At 38.9% G+C, this 25,163-nt stretch overlaps 2 protein-coding genes across 6 annotated transcripts; both read right to left on the reverse strand.

The window, feature by feature from the left end:
• Nucleotides 1–858: 858 nt before the first annotated feature.
• mrps25 (mitochondrial ribosomal protein S25) lies at nucleotides 859–4,377 on the reverse strand. Its single transcript, XM_074643932.1, has 4 exons — nucleotides 4,142–4,377; nucleotides 2,484–2,590; nucleotides 2,289–2,376; nucleotides 859–1,389 (listed from the first exon to the last, which is right to left on the reverse strand). Exons 1-4 carry the CDS (start codon nucleotides 4,273–4,275, stop codon nucleotides 1,200–1,202), a joined length of 519 nt encoding a protein of 172 aa, XP_074500033.1. The 5' UTR covers nucleotides 4,276–4,377; the 3' UTR covers nucleotides 859–1,199.
• Nucleotides 4,378–7,257: 2,880 nt separating this feature from the next.
• nr2c2 (nuclear receptor subfamily 2, group C, member 2) lies at nucleotides 7,258–21,803 on the reverse strand. Of its 5 annotated transcripts, none has more exons than XM_074643935.1 (15): nucleotides 21,609–21,803; nucleotides 18,386–18,470; nucleotides 18,025–18,145; nucleotides 17,445–17,521; nucleotides 17,016–17,216; nucleotides 16,743–16,848; nucleotides 16,408–16,587; nucleotides 15,528–15,684; nucleotides 15,325–15,415; nucleotides 13,166–13,311; nucleotides 12,744–12,921; nucleotides 11,461–11,582; nucleotides 11,195–11,334; nucleotides 10,374–10,511; nucleotides 7,258–10,275 (listed from the first exon to the last, which is right to left on the reverse strand). In XM_074643935.1, exons 4-15 carry the CDS (start codon nucleotides 17,511–17,513, stop codon nucleotides 9,995–9,997), a joined length of 1,809 nt encoding a protein of 602 aa, XP_074500036.1. In that variant the 5' UTR covers nucleotides 17,514–17,521; nucleotides 18,025–18,145; nucleotides 18,386–18,470; nucleotides 21,609–21,803; the 3' UTR covers nucleotides 7,258–9,994. The 5 variants fall into 5 exon arrangements, 4 of the variants coding, with proteins under 4 accessions (XP_074500036.1, XP_074500035.1, XP_074500034.1 ...); XM_074643934.1 differs by having other exon boundaries at nucleotides 17,445–17,540; XR_012594941.1 differs by lacking the exon at nucleotides 18,025–18,145 and having other exon boundaries at nucleotides 11,163–11,334; nucleotides 17,445–17,540.
• Between the last annotated feature and the right edge of the window lie 3,360 nt (nucleotides 21,804–25,163).

The following is a 25,163-nucleotide window of genomic DNA, read 5'->3' on the forward strand; positions in this document are numbered from 1 at the left end:
GGTTGTGATGTTATTGTTAACAGTGGCACTACTGACCCACCTGAGCACTTGGGTTGCATGATTTGTGTCTGTGCTTCTTTGACGTGCTGTTTATCGCTGGTCTTTCTATAGATAGTGGCCAAGCTTGTCTTCCTTTCATTTTTTTATACAATTCTTTTCTCAACAAATAGCTCCTGTTCCGTGCTTTCGGCCAAGATCTGTATGTAAAGCATCCAACCAGCACTAATTATGAACATACTAAACACTATCTGCCAAGGCACAACATAGGCAAGTCAACAAATAAAACAGAATTCACTAAAACCCCAGTGTGCACAGGCGTTTATCTGTATTTGTAAAGATCAATTTAATTCTTAGGTCAATGCAACATTTTAGACAGGTTTTACTTTGTCAGATAAATTAACACTACATTGAATACCAGCAAGTATTATCACTCACAGTGCTGCTAAGTCCTTACATGAGTTTGTCATAGTGCTTTCCTGTCAGTCAGAATGTCCATGTTTCTCTTCGTGGTGTTGATCTCGCACTGCTCATCTGTGACGTCCACAGAAGATTTGAAGTAAAACGTGACACTGTAAACGTTTTGTGACCGCAGTGTGAGTAACTCGAGGAGCTTCTTCATGTGTATTAGCAGTTGATTTTTAGCTAATTTGGTAAAATATTTCAGACACACATTATTAACTTTAGAAAATTCCATCTCAGCACCAATAAAAAAAGTTGTCTCTGTAAAATGTTTCTCATTCTTGTCATGAATATTTGTTGAATCTCAACTTGATCCTGCCTCTCGCATGAAAATATTGTGTTTATTCTTACTTAGGATTTAGATTTTCCTAATGTTACACAGAGCGAGAACTACAGCCACACAGGCAATTCATTTTTATTTGAATGTTCACATTGCAGTGTTGACACATTGTGCTAGATGTAAATCGCATCCAGATGAGTGGATTCTTCAACCAGGTCACATCATGTAACACAGAAGGTGTGACTTCTAAACCGAGACCAAAGTCATGTGTTGGTAGGTTCCTGTTGCTCATGGTGAACTGGAGGGTGTCAGTCCAGCCAGTGGTGTTCTCACAATGCACAGCATAGTTGGACCCATTTAGTTACACATATTTACAACATAATATGCAAGTCCGTAGTCCTCTCAAACGTAACATCACGGTGCCATAATATTGTCCAGTGAATCTACAGTACTCGGCTTCTCACTCCTGTGACGCTGCCATCTGTGCACGATATTTGCCCGTCATCTCCTTGGGCAGCGGCGTGTTGCCAGGACACGGCACCTGGCCGTCCACCTCACAGATACACTCCCTCAGACAGTACTTTTTGGGCCCAAAATTGGCGGGGTTGGAGGCCTGCATCTTGGCTCGAGCCTCAGCTTGTAACACTTCTCTGTGAACAGAGACGGAGTAAAATTAATATATTTGAAGATCTTATAGTCGCTGCAGGGATGGGCCTTTATCACAGAAGACATTTTGAAATGTCAGTCGTAAAATCACAGGTGTAAATAATAAAACTACTGATGGCCAAATTCCATTTAGATGCTCCTGTATTGTGCATGCTGGCTCACTGTCACACTGTCAGGACTTACTGGGACACTTGAATAGAACAGAGCCAATGTTAATGTTATTAGTAATGCCTGTGCTTTTCCTACTTTGACAACTCAAAATATGTTCTTGAACCCAAGTACATTCATGGTTATTTACAGGCAGAAAATCCATCAGGAATACATGGGTGTTTGATTTATATTACCTATATACTGTATATTATCAATAGTGTTGTGATGGGTCTTACATGCTGAATTTCAATTAAGCAATACAGTTTCATAATTTCTTTGATCTTGCCAAGTGAAATGGAAGCGTATAATACTCATAATCTTTGAATGATCTTTGAATTGAAATCTATCAACATACATAGTCAAAAGTATCTAATATTTGATTTATTTAAAGGGTGTAATTGATAACATTGACAACATTCAGCCACTAGATGTCACATTCTCCCTAGAAGTGGGAACTAAATGTAAGATATCTTCCACAGAGATAACAAAACACTATTTTTGGACCCATCAAAATGTTTAAAATGATTAATTCAAAATCATATTTGTTTTAGGAAAGCCATACTTTTATTTGGCACCTTTGTGAAAGCTCTGAGTATTTTTGAAAAATGATTTGCCTTCATAAAAAATGTTATCAATAACACCTCTAATATCACCCAGCCCTAATCACAAACAAATATAGTCACACGGCCCACACTTAACTCACAACAACTCTGAATAGTTTAGAATATCTTACTCCGATTTGCCCAAAATCTTCTTAACGTGTTGTGATATCAGTTTGTGGTCCTTCCCTTCCACATCCATCACAACTTGCTCCCCATCGTCTGCAAAAGAGACAGAAGATATCAGCTCGAGCTTGATACAATACATAACAATAATAATAATAATGCTGATAATAATAAGTGTCAAATAACAGTGCAAGACTACACACCCAGGTAGAACTTCAAGAACGGTGATGGTGTCATATTTTTGAACATCATTATTTGGAGCCACTGGTTTTTGTACTGAATCTGAGGAATATTGAAGAAGACAAACTTTCTGCAAAACAAGGAGAGAAAGTACACAATTTAAGAAACAGCTTCACATCACAAGCAGTCTGACTTTCTGTATATGGTACACTTTTTGAGAAACATTCAAACTTCAACACAAGTGGTGAATTTGTTTTTGAAAATTCCAAGTTAAAAAATCTTCTTGGTTCTGACTAGACCAAACCATGACTTTTTAATTTACCCAACTGTTTTCTTGTTATTAGTTGTCATAGCAAGGCTGACTTATGAGTTTTCTGAAGTTATTTAATCCAGCCAAGGACATTGAAAAAATATGTCCATATTACTCATAATCTTTGAACATTGTCTCATGTATTTATCTTCTGTAATAGCTATATAGTTATAATGTGAAACACTAATTCAATACTTCAAAGACAGAATTATGCATGTAGGCCTACACTACAGCTACCTGCCGATGTGTTACAGTATTTTTGGGAGAAAACAGATGCTGGTACTTACTTTCGCATGAAATTATAAGTGAAGGTAAAATCAACTAAACAAAGTGAAGCTGAAACCATGGATCTATTCGTCAATCAACACGAAATTATGTGGCATCTATTTTGACAATCGATTTATCACTTATGCTATAAATTCTCTGATTCCTGCTTCTTTAATCTGAAATTTTGCTTCTTTTCTTTGTCTTTAATAATTGGAAACCAAATATCTTTGAGACTTGGACTGTTTTCCAGATAAAATAAGTAATCTCAAGATGTCAACCTGGGCTCTGGTAACGTGTAATGGGCATTTTTCACTATTTTCAGACATTTTATTGAACGAAGAAGTTAAATAAAGTGGATAACCAGGCGAACGTGTCATTGAGATTAAATCAAGAGTGAGCTGGCCTTACTTATTTTTATTTATTTATTTATTTTATTTTTTTTGGTCCTTTCCTTTTTTCTATTATTTTTTTGTTTTTGTTTTTGTTTTGTATGTGTTTCATTTATGTTGCTATCAGATTTAATTCATTTATATGTATAAATGTAATTGTTTATGAAATTAACTCTGCAGTAATATTGTTATAGGGATGGGGGGAGGGGGTATAATTTGTTTATACAATTATTTCTGTGATTTATTGGATTTTGTACAGAATACCAATAAAAAGACTCAGCAAAAAAAAAAAAAAAAGAGTGAGCTGGCCAAGAGGGCAGCAAAAACACGTTCACAACAATAAACACAAACAGCCACACACTACAAATGAGTGTGCACAATAACATGTTAATATGCAATACAATAAAACAGCTATAATACATAATCAGTTGATAGGGGCAATCACATTTACCAAGATCCTCTAATCAGCACAATTGTAGATAATGCAAATAATCTCTGGTTACAGCCCCATAACTACAGCATTGACATTTAAGTCAATATTCAATTAGCAATGTGCTTCTATTCCATGAACTATAATGTGAGATTGACAGAGTTATGCATGCCACACTGCCACCACATTTATAGGTCACTGGAACAACCGTGGTGGTGGTCGGTGGTGCTTAACATGCTATTGAGACACAACATGTGCAGAGTTGTATCTGTAGTTGTCTCTGACCTTGCTCCGTCGCTCAGCTCTCCATGTGTGTTGTAATTGACCGTCATGATCTTCACTCTGTTCTTAAAGATGATGTCGCCTTTCTGGAGGTAGTCCAGAGTCCTCCTGATCGGAAACCTTCCTTTCATAGACATTTTAAAATGTCCCTTTTACTTTGCTATTTACAAATGAACCATTTGAGAGCAGTCTAGCTAGCAGAAACACGGAGAGGCGCCTTTGGATGACGACAAGGAGCGAACAGGAAGTTGACTTTTTTTTTTTTTTTTTTTTTTCTTTTTTTTTTCTTATTGAAGAAAATTAATTTACAAACATTAAGGCATCTTAATATAATCTCAATACTTCTAACATACAAGGCACAATTAGAAAAGAAAGATAACTTAAATTATAAAAAAAAAAATGATATGTATAATTTATACAAAAATAAAATTAACAAAAATAAAAGAGGGTAGAAAATAATTAAAGGAACAAAAAAAAAAATGCATAAATAAATGCATAAATAAAGAAAGAAAGAAAGAAAGAAAGAAATAATAATAAGACTGCACTCTTCCATAGTAGCTCTAGGGGTCATCATCATATCTGTTCAGTTCTTCATTAGCTCTGAGGACAGACTTTACATGTTGTCCTTTCATGAGTCTTAAGGCATTGTAATCTAAACTCAATACTTCTAACATACAAGGCACAATTAGAAAAGAAAGATAACTTAAATTAGAAAAAAAATGATATGTATAATATATACAAAAATAAAATTAACAAAAATAAAAGAGGGTAGAAAATAATTAAAGGAACAAAAAAATAAATGCATAAATAAATGCATAAATAAAGAAAGAAAGAAAGAATAATTAAAGCTGCAAGCAATGTTGAACGGGCCCTCGACCCGCACGTCGGGGGTACCCGCTGCCGTGCATTTCCATGAAAGTCGGACACTGCACGCAACAGTAAGAGGGTATATTTTCTGCGTGGAGCGCGTGGCACTGTAAATGACCTGTTGAAAACCTGTGGGGCATCCTTAAAAGGCACTTCTATGAGGGTGGGTGGCAGTATACAACCATTTATTGTTGCCAGTAGATGGCGCTATCAACATAACTCAATAATGGAACGTATATGTCCTCAGGCCGGGACTCTTATCCAGTTTGTGAAGTTTGGGGCAGATTGGAATATGTAGAGTCAAGTTACAACAGCCTCCTGTGTCATGTCTATACCTCGAATGGTTGAGGTTAGGATAGGTTGTCTGTCAAATTTAGCAATTTACAGGCTCCCTTCTAGTCGCTAGTCTGGAGGCTGAAAATCAGGGCTAAACTCGAGTAGAGTGAACTTGCTATTACCAAACTGCCAATCACTGGGCATTTTCATAATGTAGTAATCACATTTAGTACCAACTCGAAGGGACTGGAAGATCTTTACTCATTTGTTGTTTTTTTGTTGTACATCTGAACACTTTGTTCAAACTCTGTATAAGCTGAACCTGTTTGTCCTCTGAACACCCACACAGGTGTTTTCAGTTATTCTGGCTGATTAGATCTCTGCTCAGGTTGAAGGTGGAATTCATGAGATCACAAATCTCCATCTACCAGGTGCAATGAAAGCTGACAGGAGACTCAGGAAGATGCCAATAAATTACAGTGAGCAGAGATCTAATCAGCCAAATAAACTGAAAACACCTGTGTGGGTGTTCATAGCTTTTAACGCAGGGTGCAGAACACTCTGAACCTCCTCCACTGTCACTTCTCTGTTGTCAGTGTCATTCCTACACCCAGACTGAGGTGTAGGCATTTGTGGTGTAGAGATTACAGGTAAAAGAAATGCACTGCACTTTTTTTATTAGCTTATGGTGCCCGTATTTTAAGATATTGTACTGTCATCACCTATAATCATGACTAAAAGCATATCAGTATGTCATTTGGTACCCCATTACATTCATGAAGTCAAAAGTCGCAGCTACTGGTGACAAAGTTAAGAGCGAAAAACAACAACGTTACTGGGTGAGCGATCGAATCGACGTGAACGTCAGAGTTTGGGTGTGTCCCGTTGTCACGCATGGGAAAAGATGCTGTAAAGACAAACTTATTGTCTGTGTTATTTATTGGTTTTGATGTGAATTATTCACACTCTACGGTGTTGACTCCATTAAGTCAGAAAGATTAGTGACATGGTTTGATTTGATTAAAACCTGATTCTATTGAGCAGGTTCCTCAGGCACGGCTCAACAATAAGGATTGCTCACATGCAAATATAACAACTTCCTGTTTCCTTTAGGTGGCGCTATGACTATCACTCATAATTGAACGTATACGTCTTGATGCTGGGACTCTTATATAAAATATGTCAAATTTGGTGCAGATTGGACAATGTATAGTCAATTTATAACAACTTCCTGTTTCTTGTAGGTGGCGCTAGGACTATCACTCATAATGGCACATAGATGTCTTCAGGCCTGGACTCTTATCCAGCTTGGGAAATTTGGGGCAGATTGGACTATGTAAAGTCAAGTTACAACAGCCTCCCTTGTCATCTCGAAACATCGAAATTCGCCGCGCCGCGTGTAAAATAAATATATACACGTCTCTTATAAGAACCAAATACAAAAATTACAGAATAAAACTAAAATAAAAATACATAATCCTTTTTCCTACTTTATTTATTATATTTACCACTTTAACATTGTGAAGACTTGTAGAAAAAAGGCAAATGTGAAATAAAAAAAAACAATTAATTGTTGCAAAAACAAGGAAAAATAAATGGTTAAAAAAGAAAGCCGCTTTTTACTTCTTACTTTTAATGTTTTTTTTTTTTTTTTTTACTGTTTTGCAATGTTATTTGTTTTTTCTCTCTGTACAACAAATTTAAAAACAGCTGGGGCAGGTTGAACATATAGTATTAAAATCCTTATAGTAAAAATAAAAATATCTATAAATATACAGACATTGTAAATAATACAAATAAACAATATAATAAATGGTCTTCAATTTAAATAAAAGATTAGTTCATTAAAGCTCTATTATCTACTATTCTGGCAAAAAACCTTCAAATCTCACCGGTCATAGTTTCACTTTAGCTGTAATACCCAGGTATTGGCAAATATCGGACAGACGTTTTCAGCATGAACAGACTCAGTCGTGTCATATTTCATAATTAATTGTTTATTTCTTTCATAGCGTGTGGCTTCAGAGAGGCCAGCCTCACAGACTGGAATGCTGATACAGGAGCTCTATTACATTTGTTTTATATCTTCATCAGTGTGAGGTAGAAATGTGGGGTTGTGACAAACTTGAGCAAAACATGAATGTTGTTTCTCGATCTCAATGTTTGAAGAAATACATTTTACATGAGCTGAAAAACAAAGTACATTTACATAGTATAAAATTTGAACCATAGGATACTCAATCCACAAAGCTGAAAAAAAAAAATCTGACCTAATATCCTCTAATGTGGGAGCTGCTCATGGTAAATATTTTAAAGCCACGACATTTAAATTAACATTTTTCATACAGCATTTAATAAAATGCACTTAAGCAACTTCTTCATGCACTGCAATGCACTATAAAATTTATAACAATGCTCCTTATTAGGGCAGACAGCGACAAGATTATAAAACCCGGCTTAAAAACAACATGCACTCATTTTAATGAAACTACATGTACAAAGGTCATTTCACAACAGTGCCTTTACAAACAGTCTGTACGGGTTTCAAACCCCAAATATTACAAGTGACATTTAATTCACAAGACATAATCCTTGTTGACTTCTTAACATTCCCGTTATCATTCATGTTGCTGTGGATGCGTATTCTGAACCATTAAACAAGTGGGTGAGCCGATGAACGTCTCTGTACGGTCTTCAAGACATCAACGCACTTGAGACTGGCTTCCCAGAAAATCTTGTTGGTTTTTTTTTAAATTAGGGAAACCTGCCCAAAAGTACTTTAAGTACACTTAGTATGCAACAAGCTAATTTGTTCACAACAAATTAAAGTTTTTAGAAAACATACAAAACAAACACAGTGGAACGCCACAGAAGCCGATTGATGTGCACCTAGCAGAGTACAAATGCAAACACAAGTACAAAAACAGTAGCATAGCTACACATGAGTAACGTTTCTGAACCCAAAATCTTGAAGATAATGTAATTCATTAAAAGAAAATAACTGCCATTGATAAATACACATACAAAATGCAGATTGAGACTGATGGGACAGAAGGAAATAACATATAATTGATTGTCGTAGAGGGAAAGGTGATGAGGTGATTGCACAGGTTATATTAGCGATATATTCATGATAATCCAGATATAAGTGTACCTAAACATAAAACACTCCCAAAGCTAAAATCTCTGAGAGGTCATTCAGTATAAAAAAAAGACTTATGGTCAGTTTAACTGGCTAGTTTGGCTAACGTGACTTTGCAAATGTGAGTTAGAAGTGAAACTGAATCAATTCAGACGTTGGTCATGTTATAATGCAGAGGTTTTCAAAGTCTGAGACTGTGGGCCTCCCCTCAGACAAAGCTCAACCCCCTCTTTAGATTACTTGCTTAGTTTCGCTTAAATCCCTGCATGTCTATGGGATCATGATTATGTCATGATATCAGTTTTTCACAACACGATTATCGTGGCCAAAATAATTCACGATAACGATAATATCGTGATATTAATAAAATATTTGAAGAACAAAGACATGCTATCAATCAAATTCATCTTTAACTTTGTTTATTGTGCGTTTTGTCTCCCCCCCAAAACTACTGTATCTCTGAACTATCTCTTTAACCAAATCACACACATTTAGGCTATTCTGTGATCTTCTTTTGATAAGTAATGTAATATGTTTTAATTTCCATTCACTGAGCCTCTCTTGAAACAGTTTGGCCACTCCCCCCCCCAGGGAGACGCACCTCCTGCTTTGAAAACCTCTGCTGTAATGCACTGTGTGGTAGATAAATGCTATGAAAGACAGTCCATATGAATAAAGATTAAGGATTAATTAATTGAGGTTTGAGTTTGTTTTTGTACCTGATTGGAGTTCTCATTCCAACTATTATTTAAATGTATATAAAGTAGATAACTGTATATTAATGTCTCGCACCTTTGAGGAATTTGTGTTAGTTTCAACACTGAATAGCGAGAAAATTATTACAAAGCATGTTTCAGTTCTTCGTTGTAGGACTTTCAGAATAGTCATCTTTTACTTAGTCTTTGTAAAAGCCTGAATTCTCAATTTAACAGCATGGCCATTAAAATACCAGTTGTTACTGCGCCAATGTTCCCAAATACCAACATAAACAAATACTTTACAGCTTCAAAGTACACTTTTAGTTAAGTACTCAGATTAACTAAGTATTTGGACTTTTAAATTAAGTTAAATTCCTTTTCCACATGTAAGATTTCTGTTTGTTGATACAGCTCATCTGTTATCTGCAAGCTAATGCTAAAGTATGTATGTGATCAACATGAGAGCATGGTAAGGCTTAGATAAGACTAAAACAAGTTGAAAGGCTTAGTTCAGAAGGTAAAGTTCATATATAATCAACTTGAAGTGCCATAAAGACATTAAAGGAGTTGAGCACAGTTGCAGCTACAGAGGATTCCTTTTCCATTCAGTTCAGAGCGACTGAGTTTAGAGCCAGAAAAATTCAAGATTACCACACTGCGTCAGCTCCGGAAAACATTCCAAGTGTCATTCTGGCTTTCCAATCCAAGATTATCTTAATCTGCCAAGGATTCCTGAATGACTGCACCATGCATCGTTAAAAAAATCAAGGGGTCGCTGCAGGATTTTGGACCGGGGTTCCACGGTAAACCCCAGGAGAGACTACGAAGAGTACCTGAAGTGGAGACAGTTCTGGTTGCTGGAGTGATGGGGTGTCACTCTGTAGTGTCAGAGTCCTGGCTGTTATACTCAGCCGTCTCCATCTTGAGGATGTAGGGAATGATGCTGTCGATAGAGACGTTACCTATCAAGCCGGTGAAGAAGAGCTCCTCTGTGATGCCCGAGTTCATGAGGCGCAGGGCTGGGAGACGAGTCAGGATACGGGTCAACCTGTAGGTGTCTTCTGGGTAGGTTTTCTGCACGTAGTCCTGCAGCTCCATCAAGGCTTTCTCCTGGAACTTCTCAATCTGCCCGCTGCTGTCCACACCGGGGTGATCTGATGAGTCAAACACAACAACAGTTGTTTTCAAAAATGCAAATACAGGTCAATTATTCAAATCACGCTCACTCTTCCATGGACATGGAGAAACTCACCTGGGCTGAACAACACTATAGCTTTCAGGTAGGCGTATTCGTAGCTGTCAGTCTCCAACCTCGTCATGCTGTTACAGAACTCCTGGAACTTCCAAATGTGCTCCATCACCTGCTTCACCCTCTCCCCCGAAAGCTTGTCTGAGAGAGAAAAAAATGTTTGATATATGAAGATCAATAAGGCAAATTAGTGCGGTACTTTACATTTCGGGTAAGTTGTTTTCAATAATTTAAACTGAACTATTAACTATTTGGGTCGTGTACAGTTCATGGTTTGTAACAAGGTAACGTTAGCGTTCATTTGGTGGTTGCCTAGCAACATATAAAATAAAAAGTCGCAGCAAACTGCAAAGAACGCTCTGTCGGATCGGGCAACAAAAAGGCAGTGGGGTGCGCCTCACGTTTTCCACCTGCAAAATGCGCTCTGCCTGATCAAGGCCTATACCAGCAAGACCGTAGCTGGGAGATGCATAAATTATCCAATTAACATCTAAATTGAATCTGCGGTATCTGAGCCATCATGTATGACACATAAACAATAAGGTAGCACCATCTGGGGCTCATCAGTATAATACTGGAATGTGTAACGATAGAGTGGGAAAACACATCATATTTCAAAGGTTCATCACAATCGAGTCAACAATGCCACAAGTGGTTGACAAATGAATGAAGCAATGGAAGAAGACATATCTACAGTCCTCCCTAGTAGTTCTTCTATGTTTTAGGTTTAGTTTGTTATGAAAACAACAATCACATTTCTTGACTCCTTATATGTGTGTGTGTGTGTCCTACTGAGACATGATGACGAGGTCTGTGGTCCATACCGTCCTGGATGCTGCTCTGAAGGTGGTTGATGATGGCAGCGAGGATGGTCGACAGGTTCATCTCATGAGCGCACTGAGCAAGACCCAGAGTGAACAGCTCATTCCAGCAGGCTCGCACCAAACTGGTGTTGGCCTCCTGACTGAGACAGACAGAGACAGAAAAATAGATATGTGTGAGCATATAGTAGATAGACAATAATGCACTGCATTCCTGGAAGGGGCGTAACTGTATCATTTAAGTCGTCGTGTGTCAAATACATTCTCACCCAAGAGCTGAGAAGGCAGGGATGGAGCGTGCCCAGTGCATGGAGAGGAAGAGAAGTCTGGATGCTGACTCACAGATGTAGTGTACATTCAGATACTCTGGCATGGGGCTGGGCATGGTCAGCTAGACAAAGAGGAAAAGACAAAGGAGGACATAGGAGAGAAAATTATAAAATAACCTTTGACCGTGGACCACCAAAACCTAATTAGTTTGTTTCTCAAGGCATTCCTAAGATATCGCGTTCGCAAGAATGGGATGGACTTAAGGTCAGATTGACCTTGACCTTTGACCTATGGCTGTCCCCGGCACGGAGGCATAAATATATTTGACGAATGACTACTTACAGGTGATGCCAAAGTAAAAGAAACAGAGAAAAGAGAACAAACTACTTGAGCAGGCTTAGTATGTTTCGACAGAATACAGCTTCAGCTTATACCAGTAGGCAACCTCTGGGTCTGAGAAGTGAAGCCACAGCGGAAGTGCCAACAGGCCCTGACACACCAAACCGACGGTCGACCGTCGGACAGTATGGGGCCGTCAGTGAGCGTCTGTCCGCCCAGTTTTTGTCGGCTCTAATCTGCTCATGTCAGAGGTTTTTTGGATGATGAAGCATGATGTAGCTCGTCGGTGAGAGAAATTACTTCAGCTTAAGTGAATCAGTGTACGAGAAGAGAAACGAAAGTGAGGAAAGCAAGCAAACGAGTAAAGTGGCTTTAGTCTTTGTGGTGTGTTATAATGCAACTTGTTGGCCAAAACAAAAGCAACATGAGGTGACGCAACAGTCGGCCTTTGTTGACGCTAGTTCTCTGATGTTGGCTGGGTGTCTCTGGGCATTTAAACTTTCTTTCTAATATCCAGCAGGGGGCGACTCCTCTGGTTGCAAAAAGAAGTCTGATTGTATAGAAGTCTATGAGAAAAATGACCCTACTTCTCACTTGATTTATTACCTCAGTAAACATTTAAACATGAGTTTATGGTCTCAATCGCTAGTTTCAAGTCTTCTTCAATACAGCATGATGTTCATTTAGTAAACTGTGGTCCCATTTAGAGTCAAATAGACCATAAAGCAGGGGATGCTTTCTGTCAAAATGCTGAACTTGAGGCTTCAGAACGGCAGTCCACAAATCAATGGGTGACGTCACGGTGACTACGTCCACTTCTTATATACAGTCTGTGGCTAAAACACAGTATTGAGGGTGTAAGGTAAATATGCATACTCAGTCAATTTGTATTCCTAAATTAGGAATAATGAAAATCCAGTGTGTATGAGTTGACTCCACCCACCTTAAAGCCGACATGGCTGTCTGTGAGTAGCGGTCCTTCCACCTCAATGATGGGGGTCTCCTGGTCTCGACCAATCAGCTGGATAGTTGTTCCACTGACACAATGCGGCTTATCTGCCAGACTCTGTCCGATGCCTACTTCAGGTGGGTTGAACACTTTGGCCAGGGTGTCAAAGGCACTGTGAGCAACACACACACACAACTTTAAATTACCTGATTTGACAGAAAACCCTGCAACATAAATGTGTCGCGTCTTTTTTGTACATTGTTTTGTCTCTATAAAGACAAACATGCTCAGTTTTAAATAATCTGCTTCAAGAGATTCCACCAGCTCGACACGTGGTGCCAAGACCTGACCAAGAAAAGATGAGAATTCACGGAGGGCCAACAAACTCCCCTCCTCTCTGTGCACTGCTGACTGACCGTGTTATCTCGCTGGCTGATTGCTCCTCATGTTGGCTGTCTGAGGTATCACCATTGTTTAGATTCTCTCTTAGTGAGTCACTCAGGTTGGCCAGTGATGTCACCACATTGGCTAGTGTCCCCAAGTCCCCCTGCCCAGGATCCATCTGAAGACAAATGAAACAATGCAGATTGTTTTACATCAAATAGGTCAGCTGAACCGGGATCCACTATAGACACAAAACAGGGGGTCCTAAACTGAGAGCAAAGCACAAAAATGTGTCGCCTGCAACGACATGGAATGACAGATGCTACTTAAAACATATTAAAGGGATAAATAAAGATTGAAAAAAATAAAGAATTTGCTGCTCAAAAACAAACCTTCCTTAAAAGGGGCAGACACTTTACAGATTAAGCCAGATTCTAGTCGTGAATCGGTCAGAATCTCTGCCATATGTTGTCATTTGACGTGCAGTTTGAGGGGAGTCACGACGCCTGATTAATTGCCTGAACGATCAACAACATGGCTTAGATGATCAGATGGATTTCTGGCAGGTCAGAAATTTTGGTCAGCTGTCTTGCAGTTTGAGCATTTCCAAGGTCCGATTTCCCTCATTGCTGCTGTCTAAAGATCCATAATAAACTGTAGTTAGCGTGTTTTAATATTATTGGAGTGGTATTTTACATGTTGTGGCTAAAAGTCTTTAGTCAGACGGCTGTGATATAAAAGACTGTCGGCATCTTCCAGCCATCTGCAGCTCCATAGTTTTCTTTTCTTCCTACTTTCTGTCAGCGTAGGAAATAAAGGGGGGCAAAGGACAAAAATGCATCCAAGAAATCCCAGAGTGTCCATAAAAACCGTCATTGAGTGGCAAAAATTGCCCCCAAGATTTCGGAAAAAAAAAAGGCAAAAAGAATCAGTTTAGGCCAAGATGGTAATCCTACATTAATTCATCATTTTATTTTCATTCAATTCATTTAATTTCCATTTCCGTCTCTAACACACACTCACACAAACAGTGCTTAAATTTTTAACTGTCACCTGGCACCTGAATTTTGTGTTTTCCTTGACATAGATAGACATTTCCATCATAAATTGGTGCATACAAATTCACCAGAAAGCAGGCAATGAAGTGTTTAATGCTCAAAATTGTCTGGGGGAGGACAACCAGCTTGACGTGTCCTAACCAGTGTTGAAACGAAACCTACGCCCTTGCATGACAGCGTCATAAACATGACATGACACCTGTCATGAACATGAAGGAATCTTTATGAGAGTATGACTGTCAATCGGTTAATTATGTCAATGTTTATGCCAAGTTTACATTGTTTGAGATCTTTGTAATGACAACTTGACATTAACCAGGACAGCATAACCATAGTCATAAACATGCCTTAGAATTCAAGTCCAATTTGTAGCACTGTAGTTGAGTTTATGGAAAATATTCATGACATGATTAAAATGGTCTCATGACAGCCAATGTCAAAACCAACCACATATGACAGCGTAATGTTTTGTTAACACGTCCTAAATAGTTACAACTGTCTCCTGCTTTCTCTCACATACAGATGATTGTACACTTCTCTTTCCAGCAATAGTATGCTTTTTATTTACTCATGTCGGCACAAGGTGGTGATTACTGTATGCTTTTTAATCTGGGCTCATTTCACATCAAAAACAGCAACTATATGCAGTAATTACTTTTTCTTAACAGTGCCCCCAAAACTTTGTAAATGCCCATATTTTTTAGACCCAAATACTTTTTTTCTAATTTCCTACACTACTTTCAGTTCATAGCAGAATAATTGCTGCCTTTCTCTCTTTTTGTCAGCATTGAGGACACAGTTATGTTGTTTGAATAAACTTTATTGGAAATGTCAATGGACAAAACTGACTGGACGTACAATGTGAACGTTAAAGTTGCATGTACTGGCATAACGGCAGATCAAAACGTGTACTGTGAGTTAACACACAGTACAAGATGAACAGCTTTACAGATTTTCAACCTCAAACTTTTTTATTTTGCTGACCCCAGAATATTAAGCACCAAATATATCAGCCTCACAACAACAAAAGTCCGCCTGACAGATCATACTCCTATTAGGAGCAGAAGGAGACGGACAGCAGCAGAACAGACAGGCAGATGTTATGTTTACGGTACTTGCAGTGAGAGCTGTACCTTTGAGTCAGCGGCCAGCAGCAATGTTCCATCACTCTGGATGACCGGCTGCTGGATATTAACCAGCATACCCTGGTCCAGCAGGCTGGATCTGCACACGACACAGAGCGTCATCAACATCCAGTTCACATAACAACATCAACAGCTGAGAGATATGAAAGTAGAGGGCCTGATGTTTGTCTGTAGGTCTGATTCCCACTGACCTGGAGCCGTCTGTCTCTGTATCGGAGATAAAGGTTGGCGTGGCGATGAGTGGACTGTTTAGGTCCTTGCGAATGTAGATCTTTTGGGTGGAGGCCGCACAGTTTGCATGCTTCTCTCTGGGCACTACGTCGATGGGCTTCCTCTCACTCTGGACAGCTGAGGATAATATACAACAAAAAGTTAAATCTACTGTAACTGTCTATGGCAGACAAGAAAAACTATTCCAGACTTTGTAAATTAAATTTAAGACTACCTTTAAGGCTTTTTTTTTGAGGGAACTGTTTTTTTTAAGACCTGTAGATACCCAGCCCGTTCTCATTCCCAGGGCGTCAAATACCGATGCTTTGTCACGGCCGTTGCACTCTTCAGCGGCGGGATGAGATGCACCGGGCTGTCCATTAAATACAACCCCATCCCAAACCCATCCGCGGCAGCAGGAAACGCTCAGAGAAAGTGTGCCGGGAGTGTGGTGACGTAGTTTAAAGAGTGACAAGACACACATAGGGCTGGCAGGAGGGGTCCAACAAACACAAGGCTTTCATCCAGGAGACCCGCTGTTCGTGTTCCGTGCGGTAAGTTTCACTTTCACGTTACAATCAGTTGTTCATTTGCGTCCCGTGTTCACAACGTTCAGTTTAATTTTCACTTTAGAAACGTAGTAGTTTTAAGCCCAACCATGTAGTTTTTTCCTAAACCTAACTATTGTGGTTTTGTTGCCTAAACCTAAAGTGATGCCAAATGGCGAGACAAAGCTGCGGTATATGATGAGTTGAGATGAGAACGTCCTAAGATACCCTGATAATAATACCTGATTTGTTTCTGGGTGTTTTTGTATAAATGTTTTCGTATGGTGTGTCCTGGATTTGGATGCAAACTCACAATCGGTCTTCATCCCCATGTCAAGGCATTTCTTCAACCGACAGAACTGGCAGCGATTGCGGTGGTGTTTGTTGATGACGCAGTCCTGTTTACTGCGGCAGCTGTAGGTCAGGTGCTTCCTCACGCTCCGCTTGAAGAAGCCTTTACATCCCTCACAACTGACCGCTCCGTAGTGACGTCCTGAACACAGAGAAAAACAGTCACAGAGTGTGAGTCACTGCGTGCGTGGGTGCACCTTTGATTGCTGACAATGTGCAACAAAACATACAGTAAGATTTGGCATCATGAGTCAAAACAAACACAAACCCTCACATCACCAGGTAATGCTTTAGTACCTGAAGCCTTGTCCCCACACACCAAACAGTACTCCACCGGTTGCGGTCGGCTCAGGTCCCCTGACTGCCCTAACAACCGCTCCATTGACACTGGATCTGTGACGATCTGAAAAGCAAAGTCAAACACAGGCCATTAATCTTGTGTTTCACCTTAACACAATGTCAAAACCATGGTCATAACACTGTCTGGAAATTATAACAAATATCAAGACCAAGATATTGCCAATAGTGTCGTCGCTATGTACAAGGGGTGATATTATGGGGGAACTGTACCTGTATCCGTCCTGGCATCAGGCTGTCTGCAGCAGTGAAGATGAGCTGCTTAGTGTTGTGGCTGTCCGGCGAGGCCAGGATAACCTTGCCTGCCCCTGAGCTGTCAGCCGTAGTCAGAATGAACTGCTGTTTGGGAGCACTGGACGGCTTCATCGCTGTCACTATCTGGATCTTCTGACCTGTCTGCTGGTCGGTTACAATCTGAGGGTGTTAGAAACGGAAAGAGAGGGAGGTGGAAATGAACACGCACCAATGGGGTTGAAGTAAAAAAAAAAGAGAAGAGAGTCACATTGACGGTGGAAGAGATAAGTCACACGTTGTAACATCAACTTGTCCGAATGCGCCGAAAGAGGACAACATCAACAGGTAGCAGCAGCAGTGTCACATTCTCTGAAGCCAACTAATGTTGAGAGTGCAGCAGTAAGTTACCTGTATTCGTTGTGGCGTTGTGGCTGGCTCAGCGGAGATGACCTGAAAGCGCTGTGGAGACTCACTCATCACTGAGTCTGAAGGAGAGGATGACACCTACAATTTGAAACACATTTTAACAAGCTTTAACACATACACATCATAATCAACATGTCTGCAACACATATATTTCACTTGAGTCTTTACAAGGCATAGAAATTACATTATAGCACGTTTCAATGGAATTACATTGCTAGGCAACTGCTTGGGTCCATGTTTACTTCCTGTCAGCTGATGTCATTCACATTGGCTTCGTCCAAAATTGCATACTATGCTCTACATACCCAATATGTGTACTATCGTTCAACGTACTGTTACTACTTTTACATACTACCGTGAATAAACAGTAGCATTGCGTCTTTTCGGACGCACTGAGCAGTAATTTACGTCGTCACTTCCTGAGAGCCTCCTTGCCGGTTGGAGCTGTGTAACCATGGTAACCAGTGGCAACCTCATGTGACCAAAACAACGGTTTGTGAGAATCAAAGTCTGAATTAATTTAAAATATATTACGTCTAGCAATGTGAAATCTTATACTTACAGTTAAATTGAAGCGTTATTGATGTTACAGAGCTGTCCGTCAACGTCCGTTATGAAAGTTGTCGTCACTACCGCCTTGCATTGTGGGATATTTATGCCGCCGTAGTGTCCAGCGCTGCATACTGTAATATTTCACCAGAAACAGTATGCAATTTGCGTACTATTGGTTTCATTCTAAGGTTTTGGACATAGTAAAATATTTCACATACTGTTTTAGCGTACTAAATAGCATGTTAGTATGGAATTTTGGACGCAACCAAAGACAGAAGCAACAAATTTAAAAAAACTTCATATGGGTTATATGGAACAACTCAGACTGCCAGCAAACAGTACATCATGAAAGTCTCCCTCTGCATGCTCACCTCTGCCTCGTGCTCAGAGTCCACTTTCTGCTGAGAGAGCAGATTCAGGTTGGTCGTCATGATGATGTAAGGTCATTAGTGAGGTCTGTTTGGAGAGATGCCACAGACAATCAACCACAAAGGTGCAAACTGTCACAGAAGAGCAGGCTAACGCTACGACAGCTTAATAGATTTGGTGGTGGATCACAGAGGAAGCATAATGATATTGATTGAAATACAAAGTTTTATCTGTGATGAAAGTTAATATCTTCTTGATGATTTAGAGGGGACGTTTTGTCTCATTTCTGTGACATGGATGAAGTAGCACAGCAATTTCTCAGCGGGATTACAGTATTTCTCCACTGTTTTGACGCACTGTTAAAAGAATAAGGTGTCCAAAAAGAAAATGGTGTCGCCAAAATAAAAAAACGTCACTCAAGACAGCAAAATAAAAAAATAACTTTCTTTTTCAACATAGAAAATCAAATCATAAGTTTGCACATGCAATCATTTCATTGTGATGAACAAAAGAGAAATAAAATTAACCAAATTATCAATAACATCTGTTCACTGCTCCAAAATGTGTCTGTCATTAACATCAGGTTATATACTGTATATATTCTTCCATGTCTCAGCTACTTTAATACTCTTCCTGCTCCGACACCATAGGTAAATATTTTGTCTGACAAATCCAGCCTTGGCATGCCTGCAGTGATGTCACCACCAACCGAGTCTATGACCTCTCGAGTGCGACCTAGACATGAGATTTGAGAGACCGTTAATAACCAGATTACACTACAGTCTGATGGAACCTCACGTTGTCTAATACAACACTGTAACGGAAAACTGATGTCCCTCAATAGAAATGTTTTGTCACCTTTTATATAAACTTCCCTAAATCACGGCTGCTTTTCCTGCTGTCTTTGCTTCCAGTTTTAGGTAACAAACCTGTTGTGTCCCTTTACATGCGACTTCATACTGATAATAGTCAAAAGTCTCAGCATATTCGCACACAGAGAATTAGCTGACACCACAGAATAAGATTTTACTTCATTGGAAACAAGACTGCAAACATTGTAAGCAGAGAGTTAGCACTTTTGTTAGCCTAAATGTTTGCTTTCTATGTGATAGTTGTGTAAAACAACAAAAATAACTGCTTGGAAAGAACTATGAATCATCAAAAGGTAAGTGAACACATGTTGTGACGACTGCATTTTTGAACACAGTTGGCAGAAGTGCATCAAATCAGTGGAGGAACACTGTAATTAAAAGGGTGACCAGATCCCAACAAACCAAATGTGGGACAAAGAGTACGTTTGTGTGGGACAATGTGGGACACGTTAAACAAGGCTGAGGGGTAGTCTACAATTTTGATATACTAATGTCTATCTAACTTAAATAAGTAAACATTTATATTCTGCCCCTTATCTTGTAACATCTATATGCTTTGTCTGAATGCATCCATAGATCGGCACATCTCTTCTTGAGCCGCACGTTTCTTGTGACTCACATGAACTGTGTCGCTTCATGTCGTATTCCCCCCTGTGTTTGAAATTGAAAAATAACTAGCAAATTTCACAAAAGACTCGGAGAAAGTGCAGCTTAAAAAGAGATGTGCCGATCTATGGATGCATTCTGACAAAGCATAGAGATGTTACGAGGTAAGGCGCAGAATAGAAATGGTTAGACATTTGGACATTATATAAAAATTGTAGACTACTTCTCAGCCTTGGTAACATGTCCCACACAAACATACGCTTTGTCCCACATTTGATTTGTTGGGATCTGGTCAAGTGGGACATCTGGTCACCCTAGAAAATAAAGTATTATGATACAATTTAAATGCACCAAATGGTACATAGAAAAAAAAAACATGACATCTCCCCTACACATATGAAAACCTATAAAACTGTATATTAATTGTGAGTGACCACAATGCATTGGGGCGGCAGTAGCTCAGTCCATAGGGACTTGGCATGGGAACCGGTCGCTGAAGAGATGCTAGTTTGCCTCTTGGGCACTGCTGAGGTGCCCTTGAGCAAGGCACCAAACCCCCAACTGCTCCATTAATGCATGTATATAGGTCCTGTTTGTGCATGTGTGTACTATGTAATAAGTAAATATAACAGAGTGAAAAAAATTTAATTTCCCCTCGGGGATTAATAAAGTGCCTTTCTCCTTCTTCTTTAATGAAGGGCATCTTTTTTGGCAGAATTAAAGTGAACACATTTGATTTGTTGGGATCTGGTCACCCTAGTAATAAAGTAGTATGATACAATTTAAATGCACCAAATGGTACATAGAAAACAAAAACATAGACATCTCTCCCCTACACATTGTTTTGGTATATGAAAACCTATAAAACTGTATATCAATTGTGAGCGACCACAATGCATTTGGGCATCTTCTTTGGCAGAATTAAATAATAGCATCTACTCCTACCATTAATTAACCTCCTTGAAAGTGACAGTTTTGACTGTCTTTGCTGATTTGTGGATTATAATAGAATAGAATACAAATATGACAGCATAAGTGAAAGCTGATTAATGTGCCTGCAGTAGCTCCATATGATTACTGACCAAAAGGGAGGAGGAGCATGCTGCTTCATATTCTTTCCCTATTGGACCAACAGAGTGCCCATCAATACCTCCCTCCACATCACAACACACAGAACAAAATGGACAATCTGGCAGACAGCCAATAACATAGGAGACCAATCCTTATAAAGGATAAATATATTAGAGCAGTTTTCTTTTCCACACAGTATAGTAGAGCAGCCAGGCTGTTGTTGGATGTGATGGTAGTGAATGTAAAAAAAAAAAAAAAAAAAGCAGCTTTGTTGAAGCATTACAACACACTCAATGTCCCGAGATGTGAAAGGTAAAAGGGTCGAGTTCATCTGCAGCAGCAGCAGCTAGCTAGTCTGCAGTAGAGGAGCAGACTGCTGCACCCATCTCTCCTCCTGTTTATCCCTCTAGCATGCAGGGACTGGTTCCTGTTGAGTCCACAGCAGTGTCACATATTAATAATTAGTTTAACTGTCTGTTAAGCACAGCAGTGTAACCAGACTCCGCCCCGGCGTCTCACAGTCCTCTCGCCCGGATCCCGAGCTGCCAGAGTCGGCAGACAGACAGAGAGCTCCGCAGTTAGCTTGCTAAGCTAACAAGCTAGCTGCTCTCTTTTATCACCCAGTAATGTCAGTCAGCTTTCTACTCTTTGTTTTCAACCCGGTACTGAGACTTACCTCCAGGAGAAACGCTGCTCACAGATTCCGGACCTCTCTGCTTATTTTTATAAAATCTTTGTTTTGGTTTTCTTCTGTTAAAGGTCATAGTTCGTGACCCCCGCACCGCCCGCGCGCTGATGATGATGGGTGAAGGGGTTTTTTTTCTTTTTTTTTTCTCCTCCCTCTCTCTCTCTCTCTCTCTCTCTCTCTCTCTCTCTCTCTCGCTCGCTCTCTCATCCTCCTCGCGCCTCCAACTGCCCCCCCACCCACCCACCCTTTGGCGCGAGCCAGACAGGGCTGACGTCATTATGTCTGACTGTAAGTCTATATGGACTTTGTTGTCAAGTTATGTGATATCAAAATTAACATAAAAGGAAAAAGTGTACTAACAAGACAGACTCATTTTTTAAAGCATTTCTGCTCTTTTCAGAAATACAATGACCAATAAAACCTGGAAACCTTTATCTTTATCTTTTATTCGGATCTCCATTAGCTATGGCTGAAGCCCAGCTATTCTTCCTGGAGTCCACTTAAATCACTTTGAACTGTTAGGCTACATTTCAGTACACAATCACATTACAATCTTTACCAACAATGACCACAACATCAAAAGCAACAGCAACAAAACACAACAATATTCAAGACACAACCCAACACACAACACAGGACCTATAGGTTCAAGTTAATACTATTCACAGAGTATAGAGGTCAATAGAGGCCAACCACTAATGAATCATATATGATTCATTAGTGGTTGGACCATATAGCATATTATGTCAAAATACAAAAACGTACAAAAACAGAACAAGCAACAACTTCTTTTACCATAAGTATTAACGAGAATGTGTATTTATCCAACATTAAACCTTTTATGATTTGATGTAAGCTAAATATCAGCAGACACGGAGAGCTGTTCAGCTAGGAGACGTTTTTTCAATAATATTTTCAATACATTTTTGCTATTTTCTTGAACGATATACCCAGGCACAGTGTTTCACTTCACCATTGCTCTGTACACTACAGTACTTTTCAACATGTTAGTTTTCACCTTCGGAAGTGTGAATCTTCGAAGTAAACAACGCGCTCCCTTATTCTGAGCAATTTGCAACTTCTTTATGTGTGACACGGTAGCACACAAACATTGTGATAACCTCTGTATTACAAGCAAAGTCAAGGAGGTGTCATATAATAAGATAATAAGATAACACATATAGGTTATAATTTATCCTTTGAAAATGTTACCTGAAAGATTTAAAATGTATATATTTTATTTATTTTGGACTGATTTAGAGTTAAGTTTTTGACACATATACAGGCATTAACGTATAACGATTTTTAGGTTGCAGCGGGCTCAGTTTTAAAGCTGGAGTAAAGATACTGGGATCAAATGAAAAACCTAAATTTTGGCGAGGAAAAACTGGCATGGCCATTTTCAAAGGGGTCCCTTGACCTCTGACCTCAAGATATGTGAATGAAAATGGGTTCTGTGGGTACCCACGAGTCTCCCCTTTACAGACATGCCCACTTTATGATAATCACATGCAGTTTGGGGCGACTCATAGTCAAGTCAGCACACTGACACACGGACAGCTGTTGTTACCTGTTGGGCTTCAGTTTGCCATATTACGATTAGAGCATATTTTTATGCTAGATGCAGTACCTGTGAGTGTTTCTGGACAATATTTGTCATTGTTTTTTGTTGGTAATTTATTTCCAGTAATAAATATATACATACATTTGCATAAAGCAGCATATTTGCCCACTCCCTAGTATTAAATACTTGACAAATCTCCCTTTAAGGTACATTTTGAACAGATAAAAAATTTGTGATTAATCGCGATTAACTAAGGACAATCATGCGATTAATCGCGATTAAATATTTTAATTGATTGACAACCTTAATATATATATATATATATATGTATATATATATACATATATATGTATATATATATATATGTATATATAGAGACTGTACAAAATGGTCAAATTCCAAGCCATTTCTTCCATTTTTATAAGGAATTTAAAATGGCAATTTAAATAGTTTATTATGTTGTAATGTCTTCAAATGTGACTTTTTAGGTTCTTCTGACTTTTCAAGAATGACATTCCTCTTTTTCTGTACGCTCATTGCATACTGTATATTTCTATAATAATAAGTTAAAAAAGTTACCTCAAGTTACGTTAGTACAAGGACAAACAGATGTTTACTACAGGGTTGTAATTAAATCTAAGCAATTTATACAATAAAAACGCAGATGTTTTTCAGTTCCCTCGGCTTTATTCTTACATGCTCTAATTTAAGGTAATTTAGACTTCATTTACAAGACATTTGCCCAAATATGCTAAAACATACATACATACACAAACAACCTTTGTCTGTCATGTTTGTGCCATGCCGTTTTTAAGAGACATATCTATAAGTGAAAGTGTAATATAACACACACAAGTATATTATATAGTCAATATTTGGGCCAGTAGGAAAAAGAAGGCACACTTTACAGATATTCTCAAAATGCCATATAGCTTTAATAGATGTGGAAACTTAAAGCCTCCAGTGCACACAAATAATGGATCATTGAAGTAGAAAACATCTTATGTCTATAGTTCAACTTTGAAATAAAAAATATCATAGGTTTTTGATTTTTTTTTTTTTTTAAATATATCAGACACAAATCATTGTACAAAGGAGAGTATTTTTATGTCTTGAGGGAGTCTTTAAATAAATGTCACCTAAATACCATTGTTCTGTAGCTTTTATAGCCTACTGTCTGAGGATACCAACTTTATTTATATGAAAAACAGCTTACATATTGGTCTCAAGATTTGAACATATCTTTTGTATTTCAACAAATTGAGGTAATGCAGTTGTGTTTACTGCAGCAACATTGTTTGAATAAACAAATACCTAATTTGTCTACATATAGGCTTATTTGTTTCCAGTGGGGCACTCGGTTAGATCTCTGCAGTAGATAATCACTTCATATCCAGCCCATCCTACTGTACTGTTGTTCCAACTGCTGTTTTATTAACATGTTATGCCTCACTAACAGGTCGAACCTCACACATAATTATAAACAACACTGCTGCCAGGATAATTGGTCTCCCCACACCCACACCCAACCCCACAGAACTAAACAACAAAACCAAAGGCATGCATTGCAATCTGAATAGCACAGGACATGTTGCTGTTTACTGTGTTATTGTGTGCTGTTGTGTGTGTTAGTGTCTGACAAGTATAATGCTGTGGAATGGAATTTCCCCCTGTGTCTAAAAATAAAAAAAAATATTTGCATTTTGCATGATTCTCCTGCATTTGCATGACCATCTGTACATTTTTACAATACAACAAAGTCTTTTGCGGTCCAACCTCAGCATAAAGAAAGTACCTCTGGATGACCAGCAGGTGTCGCCCTGCATGTGCCTCCAGGTGTGATGGGACTGGATGCGCAAAGCAGATTCACACTAAATGATTGCGATGAAAATAATCCTTAATAGAATTGATATTTTTTTTGTAAACTGTCGTCTTTCTACTTGATTTAATGTCGTTTATGGGCTCCGATTGCCACAGTT

The sequence above is a fragment of the Sebastes fasciatus genome, chromosome 8, assembly GCF_043250625.1.
Source record: "Sebastes fasciatus isolate fSebFas1 chromosome 8, fSebFas1.pri, whole genome shotgun sequence".
Taxonomy (NCBI): Eukaryota; Metazoa; Chordata; class Actinopteri; order Perciformes; family Sebastidae; genus Sebastes; species Sebastes fasciatus.